This window comes from Oncorhynchus mykiss, chromosome 6 (genome assembly GCF_057628025.1).
Source record: "Oncorhynchus mykiss isolate SJ-2025 chromosome 6, ASM5762802v1, whole genome shotgun sequence".
NCBI classification, from domain to species: Eukaryota; Metazoa; Chordata; class Actinopteri; order Salmoniformes; family Salmonidae; genus Oncorhynchus; species Oncorhynchus mykiss.
In genome coordinates this window covers 1,101,935-1,126,177 of record NC_143027.1, presented here as the reverse complement: position 1 = coordinate 1,126,177, position 24,243 = coordinate 1,101,935, and the positions used below count along the sequence as shown (strand labels likewise).

The 24,243-nt window shown below is 44.5% G+C and overlaps 1 protein-coding gene across 8 annotated transcripts in view; it reads left to right on the top strand.

Moving 5' to 3' along the window:
• Positions 1 to 24,243, top strand: part of LOC110525138 (protein RUFY3) — a 96,976-nt gene that overhangs the window by 22,491 nt on the left and 50,242 nt on the right. For 3 of the 8 annotated variants that reach the window (XM_090236831.1, XM_090236829.1, XM_090236833.1), the window contains exons 1-3: positions 2,789 to 3,655; positions 17,500 to 17,673; positions 23,721 to 23,838. In XM_090236831.1, the coding sequence (XP_090092957.1) occupies positions 3,478 to 3,655; positions 17,500 to 17,673; positions 23,721 to 23,838 (470 nt within the window). In that variant the 5' untranslated portion in view covers positions 2,789 to 3,477. Of the gene's footprint in view, positions 1 to 2,788; positions 3,656 to 17,499; positions 19,571 to 23,720; positions 23,839 to 24,243 lie in introns of those variants that run through there. The other 5 variants (XM_090236828.1, XM_090236830.1, XM_090236832.1 and 2 more) reach the window with 3 other exon arrangements.

Here is a 24,243-nt window from a genome sequence, read left to right as displayed (position 1 = left end):
TTTGAAGTTTGTGGAAATGTGAAATTAATGTAGTTGAATATAACACATTTGATCTGGTAAAAGATAATACAAAGAAAAAACATGCATTTTTTTGTATTTTTTCCCCATACCATCTTTGAAATGGAAGAGCGAGGCCATAATGTATTATTCCAGCCCATGTGCAATTTAGATTTTGGCCACTAGATGGCAGCAGTGTATGGGCAACATTTTAGACTGATCCAATGAACCATTGCATTTCTGTTCAAAATGTTGTATCGACTGCCCAAATGTGCGTAATTGGTGTATTAATACATTTTCAAGTTCATAATTGTGCACTCTCCTCAAACAATAGCATGGTGTTATTTCACTGTAATAGCTACTGTAAATTAGACAGTGCAGTTAGACTAACAACAATTTAAGCCCCTTCTGCCAATATCAGATATGTCTATGTCCTGGGAAATGTTCTTGTTACTTACAACCTCATGCTAATCACATTACGTTAGCTCAACCTTCCCATGGGGGTCCCACTGATCTGGTAGAGGTTAAACAAGTGTAGCTGGAGCTGGGCCTGGCTTAAGCTGGATACCACTAGTGAAAGGAACACCACACGCTTTCCCTCTATCACTTTTTCAATACGGTGGATGGAAAGGGGTATGCCAGGTGTACTCTCTGCCTGAAAGAGACCAATTATGCCAACAAAGGATCTCATGCTCTGCTGGCACATTGTAGAACAGATGTCCACAGGCAGAAAGTGTACAATGTAATAATGTGCAGTAAAGCCCACAGATATTGTTTTTGTTGTGTTGGACTTGATAGTAACACGTGTGTGAGTGAGTGCGTGGGATTATATTTATTTTTTTACTCAGTGAACATTATTTTTGCACACATGTATCCTTGTGCAGTTGATCAATGTCTACAGAGGCCACTATAATAGAGCAACAATAGAATGCCTGTTTCATTCTATTTCTACTTCACAATGTTTTTCCCCCAGTATATTTAGTGTGGTCACAAGCATTCTATTATCAAGGCTAACCACAATATTAGTGTTTTCTTTCTCATTTGCTCTGAAGTCTGTGCAACAAATAACATTGGATTTTGCTTTCTTTCCTTTTTTAATTAGCTATTTTAGGGTCACATGAACCCGTTTTTATTTTACACACAGAGACTGATCATGTAGATCATATTCTGTTGGTTAATTAGTTAAAACCTGCGTTATTTATTGCTTGTTTCAGTGCAACAACAAAAAAGTGTCACCTTTTTGGTCCCTCAGAAGTTTGTATCCCTGTATTATGTAAAATAAAGAACTGAATGGTGTGGCAGCACTATGAGGTAACATAAAGAACTGAATGGTGTGGCAGCACTATGAGGTAACATAAAGAACTGAATGGTGTGGCAGCACTATGAGGTAACATAAAGAACTGAATGGTGTGGCAGCACTATGAGGTAACATAAAGAACTGAATGGTGTGGCAGCACTATGAGGTAACATAAAGAACTGAATGGTGTGGCAGCACTATGAGGTAACATAAAGAACTGAATGGTGTGGCAGCACTATGAGGTAACATAAAGAACTGAAGGGTGTGGCAGCACTATGAGGTAACATAAAGAACTGAATGGTGTGGCAGCACTATGAGGTAACATAAAGAACTGAATGGTGTGGCAGCACTATGAGGTAACATAAAGAACTGAATGGTGTGGCAGCACTATGAGGTAACATAAAGAACTGAATGGTGTGGCAGCACTATGAGGTAACATAAAGAACTGAATGGTGTGGCAGCACTATGAGGTAACATAAAGAACTGAATGGTGTGGCAGCACTATGAGGTCACATAAAGAACTGAATGGTGTGGCAGCACTATGAGGTAACATAAAGAACTGAATGGTGTGGCAGCACTATGAGGTCACATAAAGAACTGAATGGTGTGGCAGCATTATGAGGTAACATAAAGAACTGAATGGTGTGGCAGCACTATGAGGTAACATAAAGAACTGAATGGTGTGGCAGCATTATGAGGTAACATAAAGAACTGAATGGTGTGGCAGCACTATGAGGTAACATAAAGAACTGAAGGGTGTGGCAGCATTATGAGGTAACATAAAGAACTGAATGGTGTGGCAGCATTATGAGGTAACATAAAGAACTGAATGGTGTGGCAGCACTATGAGGTAACATAAAGAACTGAATGGTGTGGCAGCACTATGAGGTCACATAAAGAACTGAATGGTGTGGCAGCACTATGAGGTCACATAAAGAACTGAATGGTGTGGCAGCACTATGAGGTCACATAAAGAACTGAATGGTGTGGCAGCACTATGAGGTAACATAAAGAACTGAATGGTGTGGCAGCACTATGAGGTAACATAAAGAACTGAATGGTGTGGCAGCACTATGAGGTAACATAAAGAACTGAATGGTGTGGCAGCACTATGAGGTAACATAAAGAACTGAATGGTGTGGCAGCATTATGAGGTCAAATAAAAAACTAGAAATGCTGTAAACGAGCATAATGTCTAGGCTTTTGCTCAGAAGACTAATTGTTTTGTGACTCGCAGATGATCTTGGTTCATTATTATTATTATAGTATTATTACTCAGTTTCGTCAGTGTGAAATGTAATTTTCCAGCAGTCTACAGCAGTCTACAGCAGTCTACAGCAGTCTACAACAGTCTACAGCAGTCTACAACAGTCTACAACAGTCTACAGCAGTCTACAGCAGTCTACAGCAGTCTACAGCAGTCTACAGCAGTCTACAACAGTCTACAGCAGTCTACAGCAGTCTACAACAGTCTACAACAGTGCACGCGTTATTTTTATTTAACTAGGTCAGTCATTGAGAACAACTTATTTTACTTAACAAATTACCAAGAGATACCAATGTTTCAATATTTGTCCTAAAAACATTAATGTTGTAGGCTGATTGAAACGATAGTTAATGTCCACTGCTTTTATACAGGAGAGTTGTAGTGCCTGTTAAGTGGTGGTTCAGTTCAGTGTTTTGATTAATGCTCCTTCCCAACCAGGAAATGTGGCTGATGCCAGAAAGAAAGATGAAGCTCTCCCTCCCTGCAACAAAGCTTTATTTTACGCATGCACCATCTGGTCACGTGATGCTGATCTGTTGCCCAGCAAGCTCATTATCAGGCAGCCATCTTGGTGTCTATCATCGGAGCAGCGACTCACAGCCTACTCTATCTGAGCTAGCCGGGCGAGAGGAGAGGCAGAGCGTTGTTATCCCAGTACCCAGACCGCACCGCGCTGCAGAGACGCACAGAGGAGAGGGCAGGGCTGCAGCCTTTGTTGAGACAGACGCACGGTGGCTTTTCTCCTTACTCATCTGTGAAGGGCGAGGAATAACAAACCCAGCATCCATCCAGCCTCCTCTTTTCTCTCTCCCTTTGTTTTCAGCACATAGACTGGCCTTACTTTGCATTGCCTGTCTTTCTGGAGAGAGCTGCGTTGTTTCCATTTGCCTCTCAGCCCTCTATTCGCTGAGTCATCATGGCAGACCTGATGGCCCAGCCCGACGCCCCGACTCCCACCACCGATAAGATCACGCAGGCCGCCCGGGAGACCATCTACCTGTGTAACTTCCGCGTGTCGGTGGACGGAGAATGGCTCTGTCTCAGGGAGCTGAACGACATCTCCCTCACCCCAGACCCAGAGCCAGCCCACGAAGGTACAGACAGGGCTGAGGCTGACCTAGTCTAGGAGGATGGGGAGGGTCGGGGGTGGGTGGATGTTCAGGAGGATGTTGTGGTAATGAATTACATCATTGGTTCTCAGCGCTTGGTAACCCACTGATTTAACTCAATGATTACAAGAGTGTCTTGCAGGGAGGAGGGCTGGGATATAGACACTCAGGATATCCTCTCTCCATCCTGCCTCCGTACAGTAACAGACCATTGTTTTCGATGCTCTCGTTTAGCTGTGGCGCTGCACCACACGTTGAAGATGCTAGAACAGTCCACATTTTACTTTTCCTCTACAAACAAAAGGCGCAATGACAAATTAGACAACCCCATGGAATATTTGATCTATTAACTTTTATACTGAATAAAAATATAAACATAACATGGGCTGAATAAAATATCCCAGAAATGTTCCATAACGCACAAAAAGCTTATTTATCTCAAATTTTGGGCACAAATTTGTTTACATCCCTGTTAGTGAGAATTTCTCCTTTGCAAAGATAATCCATCCACCTGACAGGTGTGGCATATCAAGAATCTGATTAAACAGCATGATCATTACATAGGTGCACCTTGAGCTGGGGACAATAAAAGGCCACTCTAAAACCATGCGGTTTTGTAACACAACACAATTTCACAGATTTCTGAAGTTTTGAGGGAGTGTGCATTTGGTATGCGGACTGCAGGAATGTCCACCAGAGATGTTTTATCTCTGTATTTAATCTTTAACTGGGCAAGTCAGTTAAGAACAAATTCTTATTTACAATGATTGCCAAACCTGGTAAATTCTGTGCCGTCCTTTTTAGAGAATATGGTTGTATGGCCAACCGGCCTCACAACCGCAGACCATTTGCACAACTGAATAGGTGGATAGGTGTACTGTTCACAGATTAAACCGGTTTCAATTGTCTAATGCTCTGATGGCCACTGGCATACTGAATAGGTGTACTGTTCACAGATTAACCCGGTTTCAACTGTCTAATGCTCTGATGGCCACTGGCACACTGGATAGGTGTGCTGTTCACAGATTAACCCGGTTTCAACTGTCTAATGCTCTGGATCAACGTGTACTACAGTTCCAGTTCTCGCTGATATCCAGCAACTTCGCCATTGGAGGAGGAGTGGGAGGCCATCCCACAGCCATTGGGACACCATCCCACAGCCATTGGAGGAGGAGTGGGACGCCATCCCACAGCCATTGGGACACCATCCCACAGCCATTGGAGGAGGAGTGGGACACCATCCCACAGCCATTGGAGGAGGAGTGGGACACCATCCCACAGCCATTGGAGGAGGAGTGGGACACCATCCCACAGCCATTGGGACAACATTCCACAGCCATTGGGACACCATCCCACAGCCATTGGGACACCATTCCACAGCCATTGGGACACCATCCCACAGCCATTGGGACGCCATCCCACAGCCATTGGGACAACATTCCACAGACCACAATTAACTCTGAGAAGATGTCACGCTGCATGAGGCACATGGTGGTCACACCAGATACCGGTTTGCTGATCTAAGCACCTAACTTTGTTTTAAGATATCTGTGACCCACAGATGCATATCTGTATTCCCAGTCTTGTGAAATCCATAGATTAGAGCCTAATTTATTTAAATTCACTGATTTCCTTATGAATTTTAACTCAGTAATGTCTTCAGAAATTGTTGCATTGATATGGTTTGTTCAGTGTAGCTTGCTTTTTGTTCTAGGCGAGATAAATGTTCTTCTTGAGGTGCATTCAAGTTGAGTGCCACAAGCCGCACAACAGTAATTTAAAATAAACAGATGTATTAACCCATCCATTTCCCCCACTCTTATACAGGTTTTCATACACTGCCGGTCAAAAGTTTGGACACAACTACTCATTGAAGGGTTTTTCTTTATTTTTTGCTATTTTCTACGTAGTTGATTTGTTCACTATTATTCTACAATGAAATTACACATGGAATCATGTAGTAACCAAAAAAGTGTTAAACAAATCAAAATCTATTTTATATTTGAGATTCTTCAAATAGCCACCCTTTGCCTTGACAGCTTCGCACACTGTTGGCGTTCTCTCAATGAGCTTCACCTGGAATGCTTTTCCAACAGTCTTGAAAGAGTTCCCACATATGCTGAGCACTTGTTGGCTGCTTTTCCTACACTCTGCGGTCCAACTCATCCCAAAACATCTCAATTTGGATGAGGTCAGGGGATTGTGGAGGCCAGGTCATCTGATGCAGCACCTTCTTGGTCAAATAGCCCTTACACAGCCTGGAGGTGTGTTGGGTCATTGTCCTCTCAAAAAATAAATGATAGTCCCACTAAGCCCAAACCAGATGGGATGGCGTATCGCTGCAGAATGCTGTGGTAGCCATGCTGGTTAATTGTGCCTTGAATTCTAAATAAATCGCTGACAGTGTCAACACCAAAGCACACCCACACCTTCTCACCACCACCTCCGCCATGCTTCACGGTGGGAAATACACATGCGGAGATCATCCGTTTACCCACGCCGCATCTCACAAAGACACTGCGGTTTGAATAAAAAATCTCCAAACTCCAGACCAAAGGACACATTTCCACCGGTCTAATGTCCATTGCTTGTGTTTCTTGGCCCAAGCAAGTGTCTTCTGATTGGTGTCCTTTTAGTAGTGGTTTCCTTTGCTGCAATTCGACCATAAAGGGCTGATTCACACAGTCTCTCTCTGAGCCTTTGATTTTGAGATGTGTCTGTTACTTGATGTGTCTGTGAAGCTGGTAACTAATGAACGTATCCTCTGCAGCAGAGGTAACTCTGGGTCTTCCTTTCCTGTGGTGGTCCTCATGAGAGCCAGTTTCATCATTGCGCTTGATGGTTTTTGCAACTGCACTTGAAGAAACTTTCAGTTCTTGAAATTCTCCGGATTTACTGACCTTCATGTGTTAAAGTAATGATGGACTGTCATTTCTCTTTGCTTATTTGAGCTGTTCTTGCCATAATATGGACTTGGTATTTTACCAAATAGGGCTGTCTTCTGTATACCCCCCTACCTTGTCACAACACAACTGATTGGCTCAAACGCATCAAGAAGGGAAAGAAATTCCACAAATGAACTTTTAACAAGTCACACCTGTTAATTGAAATACATTCCAGGTGACTACCTGATGAAGTTGGTTGACATAATGCCAAGAGTGTGCAAAGCTTTGTCAAGGGTGGCTACTTTGAATAATTTAAAATATATTTTGATTTGTTAACACTTTTTTGGTTACTACATGATTCCATAGTTTTGATGTGTTCACTATTATTCTGCAATGTAGAAAATAGTAAAAATAAACAAAAACCCTTGAATGAGTAGATGTTCTAGAACTATTGACAAGTAGTGTACAGTACACATTTTTCATACATGGTACTGTTTTATATACAGCAATCACATAACAATAATACATTACTGAACACAGGCAGCCCATCCCACCTATCACAATAGACCACCCTCGTTTGGTTTCCATGTATATTTTTTAATTGTGATGTTTTACATTTTTAACTGTTCTAATCATATAGTATCCACAGATTGTGAGCTAAAGATGAAAACCTTTCCTACTAGTATTGTTATTATTTATTGACTATGGCTTTCCAAATCTCCCAACATTGCTATTTGTAAGGTTCATTTTAAGTGAATGTTGTGAATTATTATTTATTTTTTTCAATTAAATTCTGCCCTTTTTCTCCCCAATTTTGTGATTACGATCTTGTCTCATCGCTGCAACTACCCGATGGGCTCGGGAGGCGACGAGGCGACGGTCGAGTCATGTGTCCTTTAAAACATGACCCGCCAAACCGCACTTCTTAACACCTGCCCGCTTAACCTCGAAGCCAGCGGCACCAATTTGTCTGAGGCAACACCATTCAACTGACGACCGAGGTTAACCTGCAGGCACCCGGCCCACCACAAGGATTCGCCAGAGCGCAATAAGCCCCCCTGGATCATTGTTATTCTAACTTCCTGCAACGCTTATAAAGTCCTCCCCCGCCCTCCTTTTGGAAAATCTGACCACGACTCCATTTTGTTACTCCCAGCCTATAGACAGAAACTAAAACAGGAAACGCCCGTGCTCAGGTCTGTTCAACGCTGGTCCGGCCAATCGGATTCCACGCTTCTAGATTGCTTCGATCACGTGGACTGGATTATGGTCCGCATAGCGTCGGACAACAACATTGATGAATTGCTGATTCGGTGAGTGAGTTTATTTGCAAGGGCATCGGTGATGTTGGACCCACAGTGTCTATTAAAACATTCCAACCAGAAACCGTGGATTGATGGCAGCATTCGCGCAAAACTGGAAGGGCGAACCACTGCTTTTAATCAGGGCAAGGTGACCGGAAACATGACCGAATACAAACAGTGTAGCTATTCCCTCCAAGGCAATCAAACAAGCTAAGCGTCAGTATAGAGCCAAAGTAGAGTCGCAATTCAACAGCTCAGACACGAGAGGTATGTTGCAGGGTCAATCACGGACTACAAAAGAAAAACCAGCCCCGTCACGGATCACGATGTCTTGCTCCCAGACAAACTAAACTTCTTTGCTCGCTTTGAGGACAATACAGTGCCACTGACACGGCCCGCTACCAAAACCTGCGGGCTCTCCTTCACTGCAGCCAACATGAGTAAAACATTTAAACGTGTTAACCCTTGCAAGGCTGCAGGCCCAGACGGCATCCCCAGCCGTGTCCTCAGAGCATGCGCAGACCAGCTGGCTGGTGTGTTTATGGACGTATTCAATCAAACCTTATCCCAGTTTGCTGTCCCCAAATGCTTCAAGAGGGCATTGTTCCTGTTCCCAAGAAAGCTAAGGTAACTAAGCTAAATGACTACCGCCCCATAGCACTCACTTCTGTCATCTTGAAGTGCTTTGAGAGACTAGTCAAGGACCATATCACCTCCACCCTACCTGACACCCTAGACCCACTCCAATTTGCTTGCCGCTCTAATAGGTCCACAAACGATGCAATCACACTGTACACTGCCCTAACCCATCTGGACAAGAGGAATAACTGTGTAAGTATGTTGTTCATCGACTACAGCTCAGCATTTAACACCATAGTACCCTCCAAACTCGTCATTAAGCTCGAGACCCTGGGTCTCGACCCCGCCCTGTGCAACTGGCTCCTGGACTTCCTGACCGGCCGCCCCCAGGTGGTGAGGGTAGGTAACAACATCTCCACCCCGCTTATCCTCAACACTGGGGCTCCACAAGGGTGCATTCTCAGCCCTCTCCTGTACTCCCTGTTCACCCAAGATTGCGTGGCCATGCACGCCTCCAACTTAATCATCAAGTTTGCAGACAACACTACAGTGGTAGGCTTGATTACCAACAACAATGAGACGGCCTACAGGGAGGAGGTGAGGGCCCTCGGAATGTGGTGTCAGGAAAATAACCTCACACTCAATGTCAACAAAATAAAGGAGATGATCGTGGACTTTAGCAGAGGGAGCAGAGGGAGCAGCCCCCTATCCACATCGATGGGACAGTAGTGGAGAAGGTGAATGTTTTTTAAGTTCCTCGGCGTACACATCACGGACAAACTGAAATGGTCCACCCACACAGACAGCTTGGTGAAGAAGGCGCAACAGCGCCTCTTCAACCTCAGGAGGCTGAAGAAATTCGGATTGTTACCAAAAACACTCACAAACTTTTACAGATGCACAATCGAGAGTATCCTGTCGGGCTGTATCACTGCCTGGTACGACAACTGCCCCGCCCACAACCGTAAGGTTCTCCAGGGGGTTGTGAGGTCTGCACAACTCCTCACCGGGGGCAAACCACCTGCCCTCCAGGACACCTACACCACCCGATGTCACAGGAAGGCCAAAAAGATCATCAAGGACAACAACCACCCAAGCCACTGCCTGTTCACCCCGCTATCATCCAGAAGGCGAGGTCAGTACAGGTGCATCAAAGCTGGGAACGAGAGACTGAAAAACAGCTTCTATCTCAAGGCCATCAGGTTGTTAATCTGCCATCAATAACATTGAGTGGCTGTTGCCAACATACTGACTCAACTCTAGCCACTTTAATAATGGAAAAATTGATGTAATAAATGTATCACTAACCACTTGAAACAATGCCACTTTATATAATGTTTACATACCCTACATTACTCATCTCATATGTAGATACTGTACTTTATACCATCTACTGCATATGCAAAATTATTTTAACGACACCTTCGCCAAATACATTTAAACTCAGTTTATCACAATACTTGACATCATAGTAAAGATTGCCTGTCTTCAGTCAGTTAGGATCACCACTTTATTTACAGAATGAGAAATGTCAGAATAATAGTAGAGATAATGATTTATTTCAGCTTTTATTTCTTTCATCACTTTCCCAGTGGGTCAGAAGTTTACATACTCTCAATTAGTATTTGGTAGCATTGCCTTTGAATTGTTTAACTTGGGTAGCCTTCCACAATAAGTTGGGGTGAATTTTGGCCTATTCCTCCTGACAGAGCTGGTGTAACTGAGTCAGGTTTGTAGGCCTCCTTGCTCGCACACACTTTATCAGTTCTGCCTACATTTTCGTTAGGATCGAGTTCAGGGCTTTGTGGTGTTCACTCCAATACCTTGACTTTGTTGTCCTTGAGCCATTTTGCCACAACTTTGGAAGTATTCTTGGGGTCATTGTCCATTTGGAAGACCCATTTGCAACCAAGCTTTAACTTCCTGACTGATGTCTTGGGATGTTGCTTCAATATATCCACTAAGGAAAATCTTCACATTAAAAAGGTATACTTTTCCTAATAGAACTCTTCAGATATTTTAATATCAACCTTCAGATATTTTAATATATTTATTTTAATATCTGATCAATTAGTCTTCTAATTAATGAATTATTCTTTACCTCACGTTAGTCTCATTCCAAACATCGTAAATTGTTGGTTGTCTGCATGAACCCAGCCTTTACTATGAGTCATCCATACACCAATTGTCTTAATCATTTATTTACTAATGAAATAATCACAGAAATGCACAAACAAACAACAGTTATTGTTACAAGGAAATGAGGAGGTTCCCTAGTGGGCCGATATGATGGCTTGATGGACAAAGGGAAGTGGGTGTGGAATAAAACGGGTGGAAAAGACAAAAGGAGTCACTACACCGTTGATAATTATATGAATTGAAATGCTAATCCTTTGCACATGAACGCTTCGTCTCAATCAATATAGATTTACGCCCAGTGTGTGATCTCTGTTGGAATCGTCAGTCCTTCTATTGGAGAGTTCGTCCGAGCGTCTCTCTGATTCCCTGAAGTATTTCGTGGTTAGAATGAGTACTTCAGAGTATCATTCAGAAATGTTCTCATGGAATAGATGTTTCGGCAGTTGTCGGTCTTCGCATCTCAGGTTGACATAATTTCTAGCTGCAAACTAGTAATTAGTATCTAAGATTTGCTATTATTCTGTAGGGATCGATAGTCTCAGAGTTCAGCTGTGTAGCCAATGCTCCACGTGGTATGGTAGGATTTCAACAACCATTACAACCTTAGTTTATACTGAGGTTGTTGTGGTCTAACCTCAACCTGTGCCCCTCAGTGTCCAATGAGGTACGCGTGGTCTGAAGAGGATTTCCTCAGGAGGGGTTTTTATTCGTAACAGTATAAAAGGGTTGTTTCATGATGCCTGATCATGTCTGTGCTCACGGGTGCGGGCCAATGACTTGGATAAACTTTAAAGGTTTAACATCACCTTACATCATTTCGCAAATATTTGTATCTTTACTCGTTCATTTTATACAATAATTAGATGCAAACCCCATAATCAACATTGAAATCTGTCCATCAGGATTTACTTAGCACACAACTAAATGATGAAATGTGGCTTAATAGTGAGGATCCTCCTTAGCAATTCATTTAGATCTACTATTATATCTATTATCTATTATCTATTATCTATTATCTTATCTATTTAGATCTATCTTTAGATTTACATCTCTTCCAAGATCGCATAGCAGTTCAGACGTCTTTTGTCCTCGTCTTGTCGTGTCCTGTATATATATATATTTACAACTTTTTTCACATACATTTTATTTTTATTTTCCATCAACTCATCTTCTAAACACTCTCCTGCAACCAGCCTCACCAATTTATATTTATAAAAAAGTATTATTTACCTCAGATCTGCAATCCTTCAGGAAGCTAGCCAGAAACTCCAGGAGGCTGGCCAGAAGCTAGCCAGAAGCTAGCCAGGAGCTAGCCCAGAAGCTAATCAGAAGCTAACCACGGTTTGTGGTCATCGGCTGTCCTTTAGTTCGAAAATCTATCGAAAATCTATCGCCAGTTTTGTACGGCGCAGCGCGGCTCGGAACGGAACATACCGGACCAATTTTTCTCTCCATGTCCCTGGATTTCAACTGCTCTCTGGACATTCATACCCGGATCTCACAGCTAGCTAGCTGCTATCCGTGTGACAGTCGGCTTTCGTCGATTCCGGAGCAAACATCGATTGTTCCGGTGCTAGCCAGCTCCGTCAATCACGCCTGAGTTCCATCATTCACTCCTGGGCTGCAGTCACCTATCCGGACCCGTTTCACTGCCTACGCGGAGCCCCACCGGGCCTTCACAACCGGACTGCCGACGTTATCTACCTGAAGGAGATCCGGCTGGCTCCTCTGTCGCGACGTTACCGGAACGCCCATCTGCGGCCCGCTAACCGTTAGCTGTCTTTCCGGCTGCTATCTGAATAGACAATCGGACAATTTATTTATTTGAATTATTATGTTTTCTTCTCGGGCCTCTATAACTATATCTATTGTTCTTATTTTTGTTGTTGTGTGATTTGGATTAATCCCCTCTACCACACGGAACCCCACTAATCTACTGACCGAACGCAAGAGGTGGCTAACAACAGACTCCATCCTATGCTAGCTTGCTACCGGTTGGCTTGGCTAGCTGTCTAAATCGCCGTGACCCTAAACCAACCTCTCCACTCACTGGACCCTTTTGATCACTCGACTAAGCATGCCTCTCCTTAATGTCAATATGTCTTGTCCATTGCTGTTCTGGTTAGTGTTTATTGGCTTATTTCACTGTAGAGCCTCTAGTCCTGCTCACTATACCTTATCCAACCTATTAGTTCCACCACCCACACATGCAATGACATCTCCTGGTTTCAATGATGTTTCTAGAGACAATATCTCTCTCTTCATCACTCAATACCTAGGTTTACCTCCACTGTATTCACATCCTACCTTACCTTTGTCTGTACATTATACCTTGATGCTATTTTATCGCCCCCAGAAACCTCCTTTTACTCTCTGTTCCAGACGTTCTAGACGACCAATTCTTATTGCTTTTAGTCGCACCCTTATTCTACTCCTCCTATGTTCCTCTGGCGATGTAGAGGTGAATCCAGGCCCTGCAGTGCCTAGCTCCACTCCTATTCCCCAGGCGCTCTCTTTTGACGACTTCTGTAACCGTAATAGCCTTGGTTTCATGCATGTTAACATTAGAAGCCTCCTCCCTAAGTTTGTTCTATTCACTGCTTTAGCACACTCTGCCAACCCGGATGTTCTAGCTGTGTCTGAATCCTGGCTTAGGAAGACCACCAAAAATTCAGACATTTTAATTCCAAACTACAACATTTTCAGACAAGATAGAACTGCCAAAGGGGGCGGTGTTGCAATTTACTGCAAAGATAGCCTGCAGAGTTCTGTCCTACTATCCAGGTCTGTACCCAAACAATTTGAACTTCTACTTTTAAAAATCCACCTTTCTAAAAACAAATCTCTCACCGTTGCCGCCTGCTATAGACCACCCTCTGCCCCCAGCTGTGCTCTGGACACCATATGTGAACTGATTGCCCCCCATCTATCTTCAGAGCTCGTGCTGCTAGGCGACCTAAACTGGAACATGCTTAACACCCCAGCCATCCTACAATCTAAACTTGATGCCCTCAATCTCACACAAATTATCAATGAACCTACCAGGTACCTCCCCAAAGCCTTAAACACGGGCACCCTCATTGATATCATCCTAACCAACTTCCCCTCTAAATACACCTCTGCTGTCTTCAACCAAGATCTCAGCGATCACTGCCTCATTGCCTGCATCCGTAATGGGTCAGCGGTCAAACGACCTCCTCTCATCACTGTAAAACGCTCCCTGAAACACTTCAGCGAGCAGGCCTTTCTAATCGACCTGGCCGGGGTATCCTGGAAGGATATTGACCTCATCCCGTCAGTAGAGGATGCCTGGATATTTTTTAAAAATGCCTTCCTAACCATCTTAAATAAACATGCCCCATTCAAGAAATTTACAACCAGGAACAGATATAGCCCTTGGTTCTCCCCAGACCTGACTGCCCTTAATCAACACAAAAACGTCCTATGGCGTTCTGCATTAGCATCGAACAGCCCCCGTGATATGCAGCTGTTCAGGGAAGCTAGAAACCATTATACACAGGCAGTTAGAAAAGCCAAGGCTAGCTTTTTCAAGCAGAAATTTGCTTCTTGCAACACTAACTCAAAAAAGTTCTGGGACACTGTAAAGTCCATGGAGAATAAGAACACCTCCTCCCAGCTGCCCACTGCACTGAAGATAGGAAACACTGTCACCACTGATAAATCCACCATAATTGAAAATTTCAATAAGCATTTTTCTACTGCTGGCCATGCTTTCCACCTGGCTACTCCTACCCCTGTCAACAGCACTGCACCTCCAACAGCAACTCGCCCAAGCCTTCCCCATTTCTCCTTCTCCCAAATCCATTCAGCTGATGTTCTGAAAGAGCTGCAAAATCTGGACCCCTACAAATCAGCCGGGCTAGACAATCTGGACCCTTTCTTTCTAAAATTATCTGCCGAAATTGTTGCCACCCCTATTACTAGCCTGTTCAACCTCTCTTTCATGTCGTCTGAGATTCCCAAAGATTGGAAAGCAGCTGCGGTCAATCGCCCTCTTCAAAGGGGGGGACACTCTTGACCCAAACTGCTACAGACCTATATCTATCCTACCATGCCTTTCTAAGGTCTTCGAAAGCCAAGTCAACAAACAGATTACCGACCATTTTGAATCTCACCATACCTTCTCTGCTATGCAATCTGGTTTCAGAGCTGGTCATGGGTGCACCTCAGCCACGCTCAAGGTCCTAAACGATATCTTAACCGCCATCGATAAGAAACATTACTGTGCAGCCGTATTCATTGATCTGGCCAAGGCTTTCGACTCTGTCAATCACCACATCCTCATCGGCAGACTCAACAGCCTTGGTTTCTCAAATGATTACCTCGCCTGGTTCACCAACTACTTCTCTGATAGAGTTCAGTGTGTCAAATCTGAGGGTCTGTTGTCCGGACCTCTGGCAGTCTCTATGGGGGTGCCACAGGGTTCAATTCTTGGACCGACTCTCTTCTCTGTATACATCAATGAGGTCGCTCTTGCTGCTGGTGAGTCTCTGATCCACCTCTACGCAGACGACACCATTCTGTATACTTCCGGCCCTTCTTTGGACACTGTGTTAACAACCCTCCAGGCAAGCTTCAATGCCATACAACTCTCCTTCCGTGGCCTCCAACTGCTCTTAAATACAAGTAAAACTAAATGCATGCTCTTCAACCGATCACTACCTGCACCTACCCGCCTGTCCAACATCACTACTCTGGACGGCTCTGACTTAGAATACGTGGACAACTACAAATACTTAGGTGTCTGGTTAGACTGTAAACTCTCCTTCCAGACCCATATCAAACATCTCCAATCCAAAGTTAAATCTAGAATTGGCTTCCTATTTCGCAACAAAGCATCCTTCACTCATGCTGCCAAACATACCCTTGTAAAACTGACCATCCTACCAATCCTCGACTTTGGCGATGTAATTTACAAAATAGCCTCCAATACCCTACTCAACAAACTGGATGCAGTCTATCACAGTGCAATCCGTTTTGTCACCAAAGCCCCATACACTACCCACCATTGCGACCTGTACGCTCTCGTTGGCTGGCCCTCGCTTCATACTCGTCGCCAAACCCACTGGCTCCATGTCATCTACAAGACCCTACTAGGTAAAGTCCCCCCTTATCTCAGCTCGCTGGTCACCATAGCATCTCCCACCTGTAGCACACGCTCCAGCAGGTATATCTCTCTAGTCACCCCCAAAACCAATTCTTTCTTTGGCCGCCTCTCTTTCCAGTTCTCTGCTGCCAATGACTGGAACGAACTACAAAAATCTCTGAAACTGGAAACACTTATCTCCCTCACTAGCTTTAAGCACCAACTGTCAGAGCAGCTCACAGATTACTGCACCTGTACATAGCCCACATATAATTTAGCCCTATCAACTACCTCTTTCCCAACTGTATTTAATTTATTTATTTATTTTGCTCCTTTGCACCCCATTATTTTTATTTCTACTTTGCACATTCTTCCATTGCAAAACTACCATTCCAGTGTTTTACTTGCTATATTGTATTTACCTTGCCACCAAGGCCTTTTTTTTGCCTTTACCTCCCTTCTCACCTCATTTGCTCACATTGTATATAGACTTGTTTATACTTTATTATTGACTGTATGTTTGTTTTACTCCATGTGTAACTCTGTGTTGTTGTATCTGTCGAACTGCTTTGCTTTATCTTGGCCAGGTCGCAATTGTAAATGAGAACTTGTTCTCAACTTGCCTACCTGGTTAAATAAAGGTAAAATAAAAAAAAATAAAAATAAAAAAAATTGATAAATGTACATATTCCGAGATATATATTTGTGTTTTCTGTCCTCTCTGGGGTCACCAAATGAAACACACTTGTCATACCCGTCCCTCAAGTGTCCACAGACCATTCCTACCTTCTCACAAGTGGACATTTTGTGTCAAATCCTCATTTTGGGGGATTTAGGAGTTCGCCAAGTGAAATATTTTGTTCTCTCTGTGTCTCTTTCTGCATGGCCAGGGGGAGAGCGTCTCCTCCAGGAATTTACGACTTGAGATAATAGAACCTGGGTGTAGGAGAGAGAGGGGGAAGCCACTAGCTATACCCATAAAGGGCCCCATCATGACAGCACAGTCAACTTAGTGTATGTAAACTTCTGACCCACTGGAATTGAGATACACAGTGAATTATAAGTGAAATAATCTGTCTGTAAACAATTATTGGAAAAATGACTTGTCATGCACAAAGTAGATGTCCTAACCGACTTGCCAAAACTATAGTTTGTTAACAATACATTTGTGGAGTGGTTGAAAAACCAGTTTTAATGACTCCAACCTAAGTGTATGTAAACTTCTGACTTCAACTGTATATTGTAGTTGCTTGATATTTATATTGACATCCAGTAGGCTGTCTCCCGAGGGCGGGACCATGTCACAGCCTTGAAGACAGTCTGGTCAGTGGTAATGAGACCCGGTTGGAATGTGAAAAGGTGGCTGTGATATTCTTTGCCAGTTTTGCAGTCAGATTAGTCAATGACTTTCTTTGTTGTCTCACTATTAGAAGACATGGGTCCAAATAACAGTAGTGTGTCTTGCTGAAGAAAGAACTTGAAGGATTTCACAGGGATTTTTCTTTTGTCATTTTTTTTGTCATTTACCTGCAAAAATGCTTGATTTTGGTTCTCCAATTCTGACATTTTGCCTGGCAATATGCGCTGGCGGGTGAAAAGGTTTGTTGCTACATCCTGTCTGTTGGAAGATATTCTTCCTCTCTGTATTCTCAGTTTTGATTGGCTGCTGCCTTCAATTAGTGTTGGTGACATGGTGACTATTGTACCAGGGTTTGTTTGTTGACATCTTCTTTCTCTCTCTTCCCTCTCACCTTTATCTTTTCTACTTGTCCCTCTATTTCTTCCTCTATTCTCTCCCTCTATCCCTCTGTCCAGATCCGAAGGACCCTATAGCCATCGAGCGGTTGAACCTGATGAACATGGCTAAGCTGAGCATCAAGGGTCTGATTGAGTCGGCCCTGAACCTGGGCAGGACCTTGGACTCTGACTACGCTCCGTTACAGCAGTTCTTCGTGGTCATGGAGCACTGCCTCAAACACGGACTCAAAAGTACAGAGACTTGGGCTACCTACCTATGTTATTGTTTGTTCTCGTCCCAGATCTGTTTGTGCGGTCTTGTTTCACCAAACGTGACATAGGAGTGACCATAGGAGTTGGTTGGCAGAACAGATCTGGGACATGTTTGTATCGATGTAGGCTTCTTTCTCTGGTGTAACAAGAATCCTCAGTCATATCTTTAATAATAATAATTTGAGAACCATGCTCTCAAATTTTTACCAACACATCTTACTCGTGGACTGTCTTACTCGTGGAAATTCTACTCTTGACCACTGCTACACGCCTTTTGGACATGGGGTATAAGGCCCGCTCTTGTCCTCCTTTTGGAAAATCCGACCATTACTCCATCTTGCTTCTCCCTGCCTTCAAAACAACGACTCAAGAGGGAAGTGCTGGAGTGCTCAGGAGATTAACATCAATGAATACGCCGACTCCGTCACCAGATTAAATTAAAATGGCGCCGGAAGAAATGGCAGCAGTTTTACGGGCGCCCACACAATTATGTTTTTTTCGCGATATTTGTCTTTTTATTTTGTACATAATGTTTCTGCAACTGTATCTTATGGCAAAAAAGAGCTTCTGGATATCAGGACAGCGATCACTCACCTTGGATTAGACTAAGATTTTTTCTTCAACAAGCAAGACGCACAGGACATTCTCCTAACATCCGACAAGGCCAACATCCCAGTTATTTGCAAGAGGAAGAGGTGAAGGTGCAGGGGACACAGAGCGGGATGCCTTGCGAGGACCACGCAGAAGGCGACTGGGAAAGCTGCCGTTACCGTCAATATTACTTGAGGACATGGATTTTCAGCTAGCGGGATATACGCTGCAGTGGCAAGACAGAACAGCACAGACGAGTGGGGGCGGTCTGTTTGTAAACAACAGTTGGTTCACAAAATCTAAGGAGGGTCTCTAGATTTTGCTCGCCTGAGTATATTGTGATAAATTGCAGGCCACACTTCTTGCCTAGAGAGTTTTCAGCTATACTTTTCGTGGCTGTTTATTTACCACCACAGAGAGAAGCTGGCACTGACCGCACTCAGTCAGCTGAGTAAGGAAATAAGCAAACAGGAAACCACTCACCCAGAGGCGGCGCTCCTAGTGGCCGGAGACTTTAATACAGGATAACTTAAATCAGTCCTCCCAAATCTCTATCAACATGTTAAATGTGCAACCAGAGGGGGAAAAAAATTCTAGATCATCTGTACTCCACACACAGAGACGCGTACAAAGCTCTCCCTCGCCCTCCATTTGGTAAATTCGACCACAACTCTATCCTCCTGATTCCTGCTTACAAGCACAAATGAAAGCAGGAAGCACCAGTGACTCGGTCTATAAAAAAGTGGTCAGATGAAGCAGATGCTAAACTACAGGACTGTTTTGCAGCACAGACTAAAATATGTTCAGAATCTTCCGAAGGCATTGAGGAGTACACCACATCAGTCACTGTCTTTATCAATAAGTGCATCGAGGACGTGGTCCCCACAGTGACTGTACATACATACCCCAACCAGAAGCCATGGATTACAGGCAACATTCACACTGAGCTAAAGGGTAGAGCTGCCACTTTCAAGGTGCGGGACTCTAACCCGGAAGCTTATAAGAAATCCTGCTATGCCCTCCGACAAACCATCAGACAGGAAAAGCGTCAATACAGGGCTAAGATTGTCATACTACTACACCGGCCCCGACGCTCGTCTTATGTGGCATGGCTTGCAAACTATTACAGACTAAAAAGGGAAGCACAGCCGTGAGCTGCCCAGTGATACGAGCCTACCAGTCGAGCTAAATCACTTCCATGCTCGCTTCGAGGCAAGCAACACTGAGGCATGTATGAGAGCATCAGCTGTTCCGGACGACTGTGATCACGCTCTCCGTAGCTGACGTGAGTAAGACCTTTAAACAGGTCGTCAACATACAGTGTGGCAAAAAAGTATTTACTCAGCCACCAATTGTGCAAGTTCTCCCACTTACAAAGATGAGAGAGGCCTGTAATTTTCATCATAGGTACACTTCAACTATGACAGACAAAATGAGAAAAAAAATCGCATTGTAGGGTTTTTAATTTATTTATTTGCAAATTATGGTGGAAAATAAGTATTTGGTCACCTACAAACAAGCAAGATTACTGGCTCTCACAGACCTGTAACTTCTTCTTTAAGAAGCTCATCTGTCCTCCACTCGTTACCTGTATTAATTGCTCATTAGAATCCTCCCTAAGTTTTTTTACTCACTGCTTTAGCACATTCTGCCAACCCGGATGTCCTAGCCGTGTCTTAATCCTGGCTTAGGAAGGCCACCAAAAATCCTGACATTTCCATCCCTAACTATAACATTTTCCGACAAGATAAAACTACCAAAGGGGGCAGAGTTAGCCTGCAGAGTTCTGTCTTACTATCCAGGTCTGTGCCCAAACAATTTGAGCTTCTACTTTTAGAAATCCACCTTTCCAGAAACAAGTCTCTCACTGTTGCCGCTTGTCATTGACCCCCTTCAGCTCACAGCTGTGCCCTGGACACCATGTGAATTGATTATCCCCCATTTATCTTCATTACTCGTGCTGCTAGGTGACCTAAACTGGGACATGCTTAACACAATCTCACACAAATTATCAAGGAACCTACCAGTTACAACCCAAAATCTGTAACCACGGGCACCCTCTTAGATAACATCCTGACCAACTTGCCCTCTAAATACACCTCTGCTGTCTTCAACCAGGATCTCAGCGTCACTGCCTCACTGCCTGCGTCCGTAATGGGTCCGCGGTCGAACGACCACCCCTCATCACTGTCAAACGTTCCCTAAAACACTTCTGCAAGCAGGCCTTTCTAACCAACCTGGCCTGGGTATCCTGGAAGGATATTGACCTCATCCCGTCAGTAGAGGATGCTCTTCTAAAGTGCTTTCCTCTCCACCTTAAATAAGCATGTCCCATTCAATAAATGTAGAACTAAGATCTGATATAGCCCTTGGTTCACCCCAGACTTGACTCCCCTTGACCAGCACAAAATCATCCTGTGGCGTTCTGCATTAGCATTGAAAAGCCCCAGCAACCTGCCCAAGCCTCCCCCATTTCTCCTTCACACAAATCCAGATAGCTGATGTTCTGAAATCGCTGCCAAATCTGGACCCCTACAAATCAGCCGGGCTAGACTCTCATCCTAAAATTATCCGCCGAAATTGTTGCAACCCCTATTACTAGCCTATTCAACCTTTTTGTATCATCTGAGATCCCCAAAGATTGGAAAGCTGCCGCGGTCATCCCCCTCTTCAAAGGGGGAGACACCCTGGACCCAAACTGTTATACACCTATATCCATCCTGCCCTGCCTTTCTAAAATATTTGAAAGCCAAGTTAATAAACAGATCACCGACCATTTCGAATCCCACTGTACCTTCTCCACTATGCAATCTGGTTTCTGAGCTGGTCATGGGTGCACCTCAGCCACGCTCAAGGTCCTAAATGATATCATAACCGCCATCGATAAGAGACAATACTGTGCAGCCGTATTCATCGACCTGGCCAAGGCTTTCGACTGTCAATCACTGCATTCCTATCGGCAGAATCAATAGCCTTGGCTTCTCAAATGACTGCCTTCAATGTAACTCCAAGTCAATCACACTTCTATGAAATCAAACTGTCCACTTAGGAAGCAACACTGATTGACAATAAATTTCACATGCTGTTGTGCAAATGGAATAGACAACAGGTGGAAATTATAGGCAAATAGCAAGACACCCCCAATAAAGGAGTGGTTCTGCAGGTGGTGACCACAGACCACTTCTCAGTTCCTATGCTTCCTGGCTGATGTTTTGGTCACTTTTGAATGCTGGCGGTGCTTTCACTCTAGTGGTAGCATGAGATGGAGTCTACAACTCACACAAGTGGCTCAGGTAGTGCAAGCTCATCCAGGATGACACAACAATGCGAGCTGTGGCAAGAAGGTTTGCTGTGTCTGTCAGCGTAGTGTCCAGAGCATGGAGGCGCTACCAGGAGACAGGCCAGTACATCAGGAGACCGTAGGAGGGCAACAACCCAGCAGCAGCAGGACCGCTACCTCCGCCTTTGTGCAAGGAGGAGCACCGCCAGAGCCCTGCAAAATGACCTCCAGCAGGCCACAAATGTGCATGTGTCTGCTCAAACGGTCAGAAACAGACTCCATGAGGGTGGTATGAGGGCCCGACTTCCACAGGTGGGGGTTGTGCTTACAGCCCATCTCCGTGCAGGACGTTTGGCATTTGCCAGAGAACACCAAGATTGGCAAATTCGCCACTGGCGCCCTGTGCTCTTCACAGATGAAAGCAGGTTCACACTGAGCACATGTGACAGACGTGACAGAGTCTGGAGACGCCGTGGAGAACGTTCTGCTGCCTGCAACATCATCCAGCATGACCGGTTTGGCGGTGGGTCAGTCATGGTGTGGGGTGGCATTTCTTTGGGGGGCCGCACAGCCCTCCATGTGCTCTCCAGAGGTAGCCTGACTGCCATTAGGTACCGAGATGAGATCCTCAGACCCCTTGTGAGACCATATGCTGGTGCTGTTGGCCCTGGGTTCCTCCTAATGCAAGACAATGCTAGACCTCATGTGGCTGGAGTGTGTCAGCAGTTCCTGCAAGAGGAAGGCATTGATGCTATGGACTGGCCTGCCCGTTCCCCAGACCTGAATCCAATTGAGCACATCTGGGACATCATGTCTCGCTCCATCCCACCAACGCATGTTGTCAGCACATTCAACTATGTAAAGAAAAAAGTATTTAATAAGAATATTTCATTCATTCAGATCTAGGATCTGTTATTTTAGTGTTCCTTTTATTTTTTTGAGCAGTGTATATCACTCCAGTATTAATGCTAAGTTGTAATTATTTTTGCTTCTATGGCCTATTTATCCCGACTCTTCTACATTTGCACACACTGTACATAAATCGAAAAATCTTTCTTTTCTATTGTGTTATTGACTACGTTTGTTCATTTGTAGCTCTGTGTTGTTGTTTGTGTCGCACTGTGCTTTGCTTTATCTTGACCAGGTCGCAGTTGTAAATGAGAACTTTTTCTCAACTGGCCTACTTGGTTAAATAAAGGTGTTCTCAACTGGCCTACTTGGTTAAATAAAGGTGTTCTCAACTGGCCTACCTGGTTAAATAAAGGTGTTCTCAACTGGCCTACCTGGTTAAATAAAGGTGAAATAAAAAAATACAAATTGTGGACTTCAGGAGGAATCAGGCTGGATACTCCCCCATCCTCAACGGGGCCTCCATGGAGACGGTCAGCGTACACCTCAGAGAATCTGATGGTCTGACCACATGGACATCGTAGTGATGGCACGACAGCGACTCTTCAATATTCTGAAGAAATGTTGCATTTCCCAGAGGGCTCTGTGTTCTACAGGAGTAAATTCGAGAGCATACTGTTGGTCTGCATCCCAGCCTGGTACGGACCACAAGGCGCTTCAGAGTGTGATACAGCCGAACGCAGTATTGGGTGCCCACTGCCTGCCCTACAGGACACCTACAACACCAGGTGTTGCAGGAAGGCCAAGAAGATCATCATGGACCCCAGCCACCAAGCCATGCCCTGTTCTCCCATCTTCAATCACTCAGACCGGGCAGCAAAGGAGCATCATGGGAAAAACTGGAAGGACTGGCTGCTGAATAGCCACCTGCAACCCCTTCCTCCCTGCTACTCCCCTTATGATCTTTACTCTGCCTCTACCCCCAATGGACATGTATTTATTCATCCTTGCTACAGTTATGTATATAGTGTATTTTTTTCTATAGTTTTAATACCATTTGTCATTATCTCGTTTCACTCGTTAGCTCAGAACCTAAAAGTTTGACTGTACCCTGCAATCACACCTGCATCCCTGTACATGTGACTATTAAACACTCTACATCTGATTATAATGATGTAAGTGTGACAGATTTATAACCTACTGATTCTGTTCATTCAGGATGCTTAGAAGTGCCCTGTCAGGATGATCTTAGCATTGGTGTTGTGTAGTATTGTTGGCCTAACGTTCCCTCTACCGACCCCCTCAGCCAAGAAGACGTTCCTGGGGCAGAACAAGTCTTTCTGGGGGGCCCTGGAGCTGGTGGAGAAACTCACCCCTGAGGCTGGAGAGATCACCGCCAGCGTCAAAGACCTGCCAGGACTCAAGTAAGACCTGCGCCTGTCTAACGCTGTCCCTAATGTCCTCTTCCTGTCTGACTGACACCGTCCCTAATGTCCTCTTCCCGTCTGACTGACACCGTCCCTAATGTCCTCTTCCCGTCTGACTGACGCCGTCCCTAATGTCCTCTTCCCGTCCTGACTGACGCCGTCCCTAATGTCCTCTTCCTGCCTGACTGACGCTGTCCCTAATGTCCTCTTCCCGTCCTGACTGACGCCGTCCCTAATGTCCTCTTCCTGCCTGTCTAACACCGTCCCTAATGTCCTCTTCCTGTCTGACTGACACCGTCCCTAATGTCCTCTTCCCGTCTGACTGACACCGTCCCTAATGTCCTCTTCCTGTCTAACGCCGTCCCTAATGTCCTCTTCCTGTCTAACGCCGTCCCTAATGTC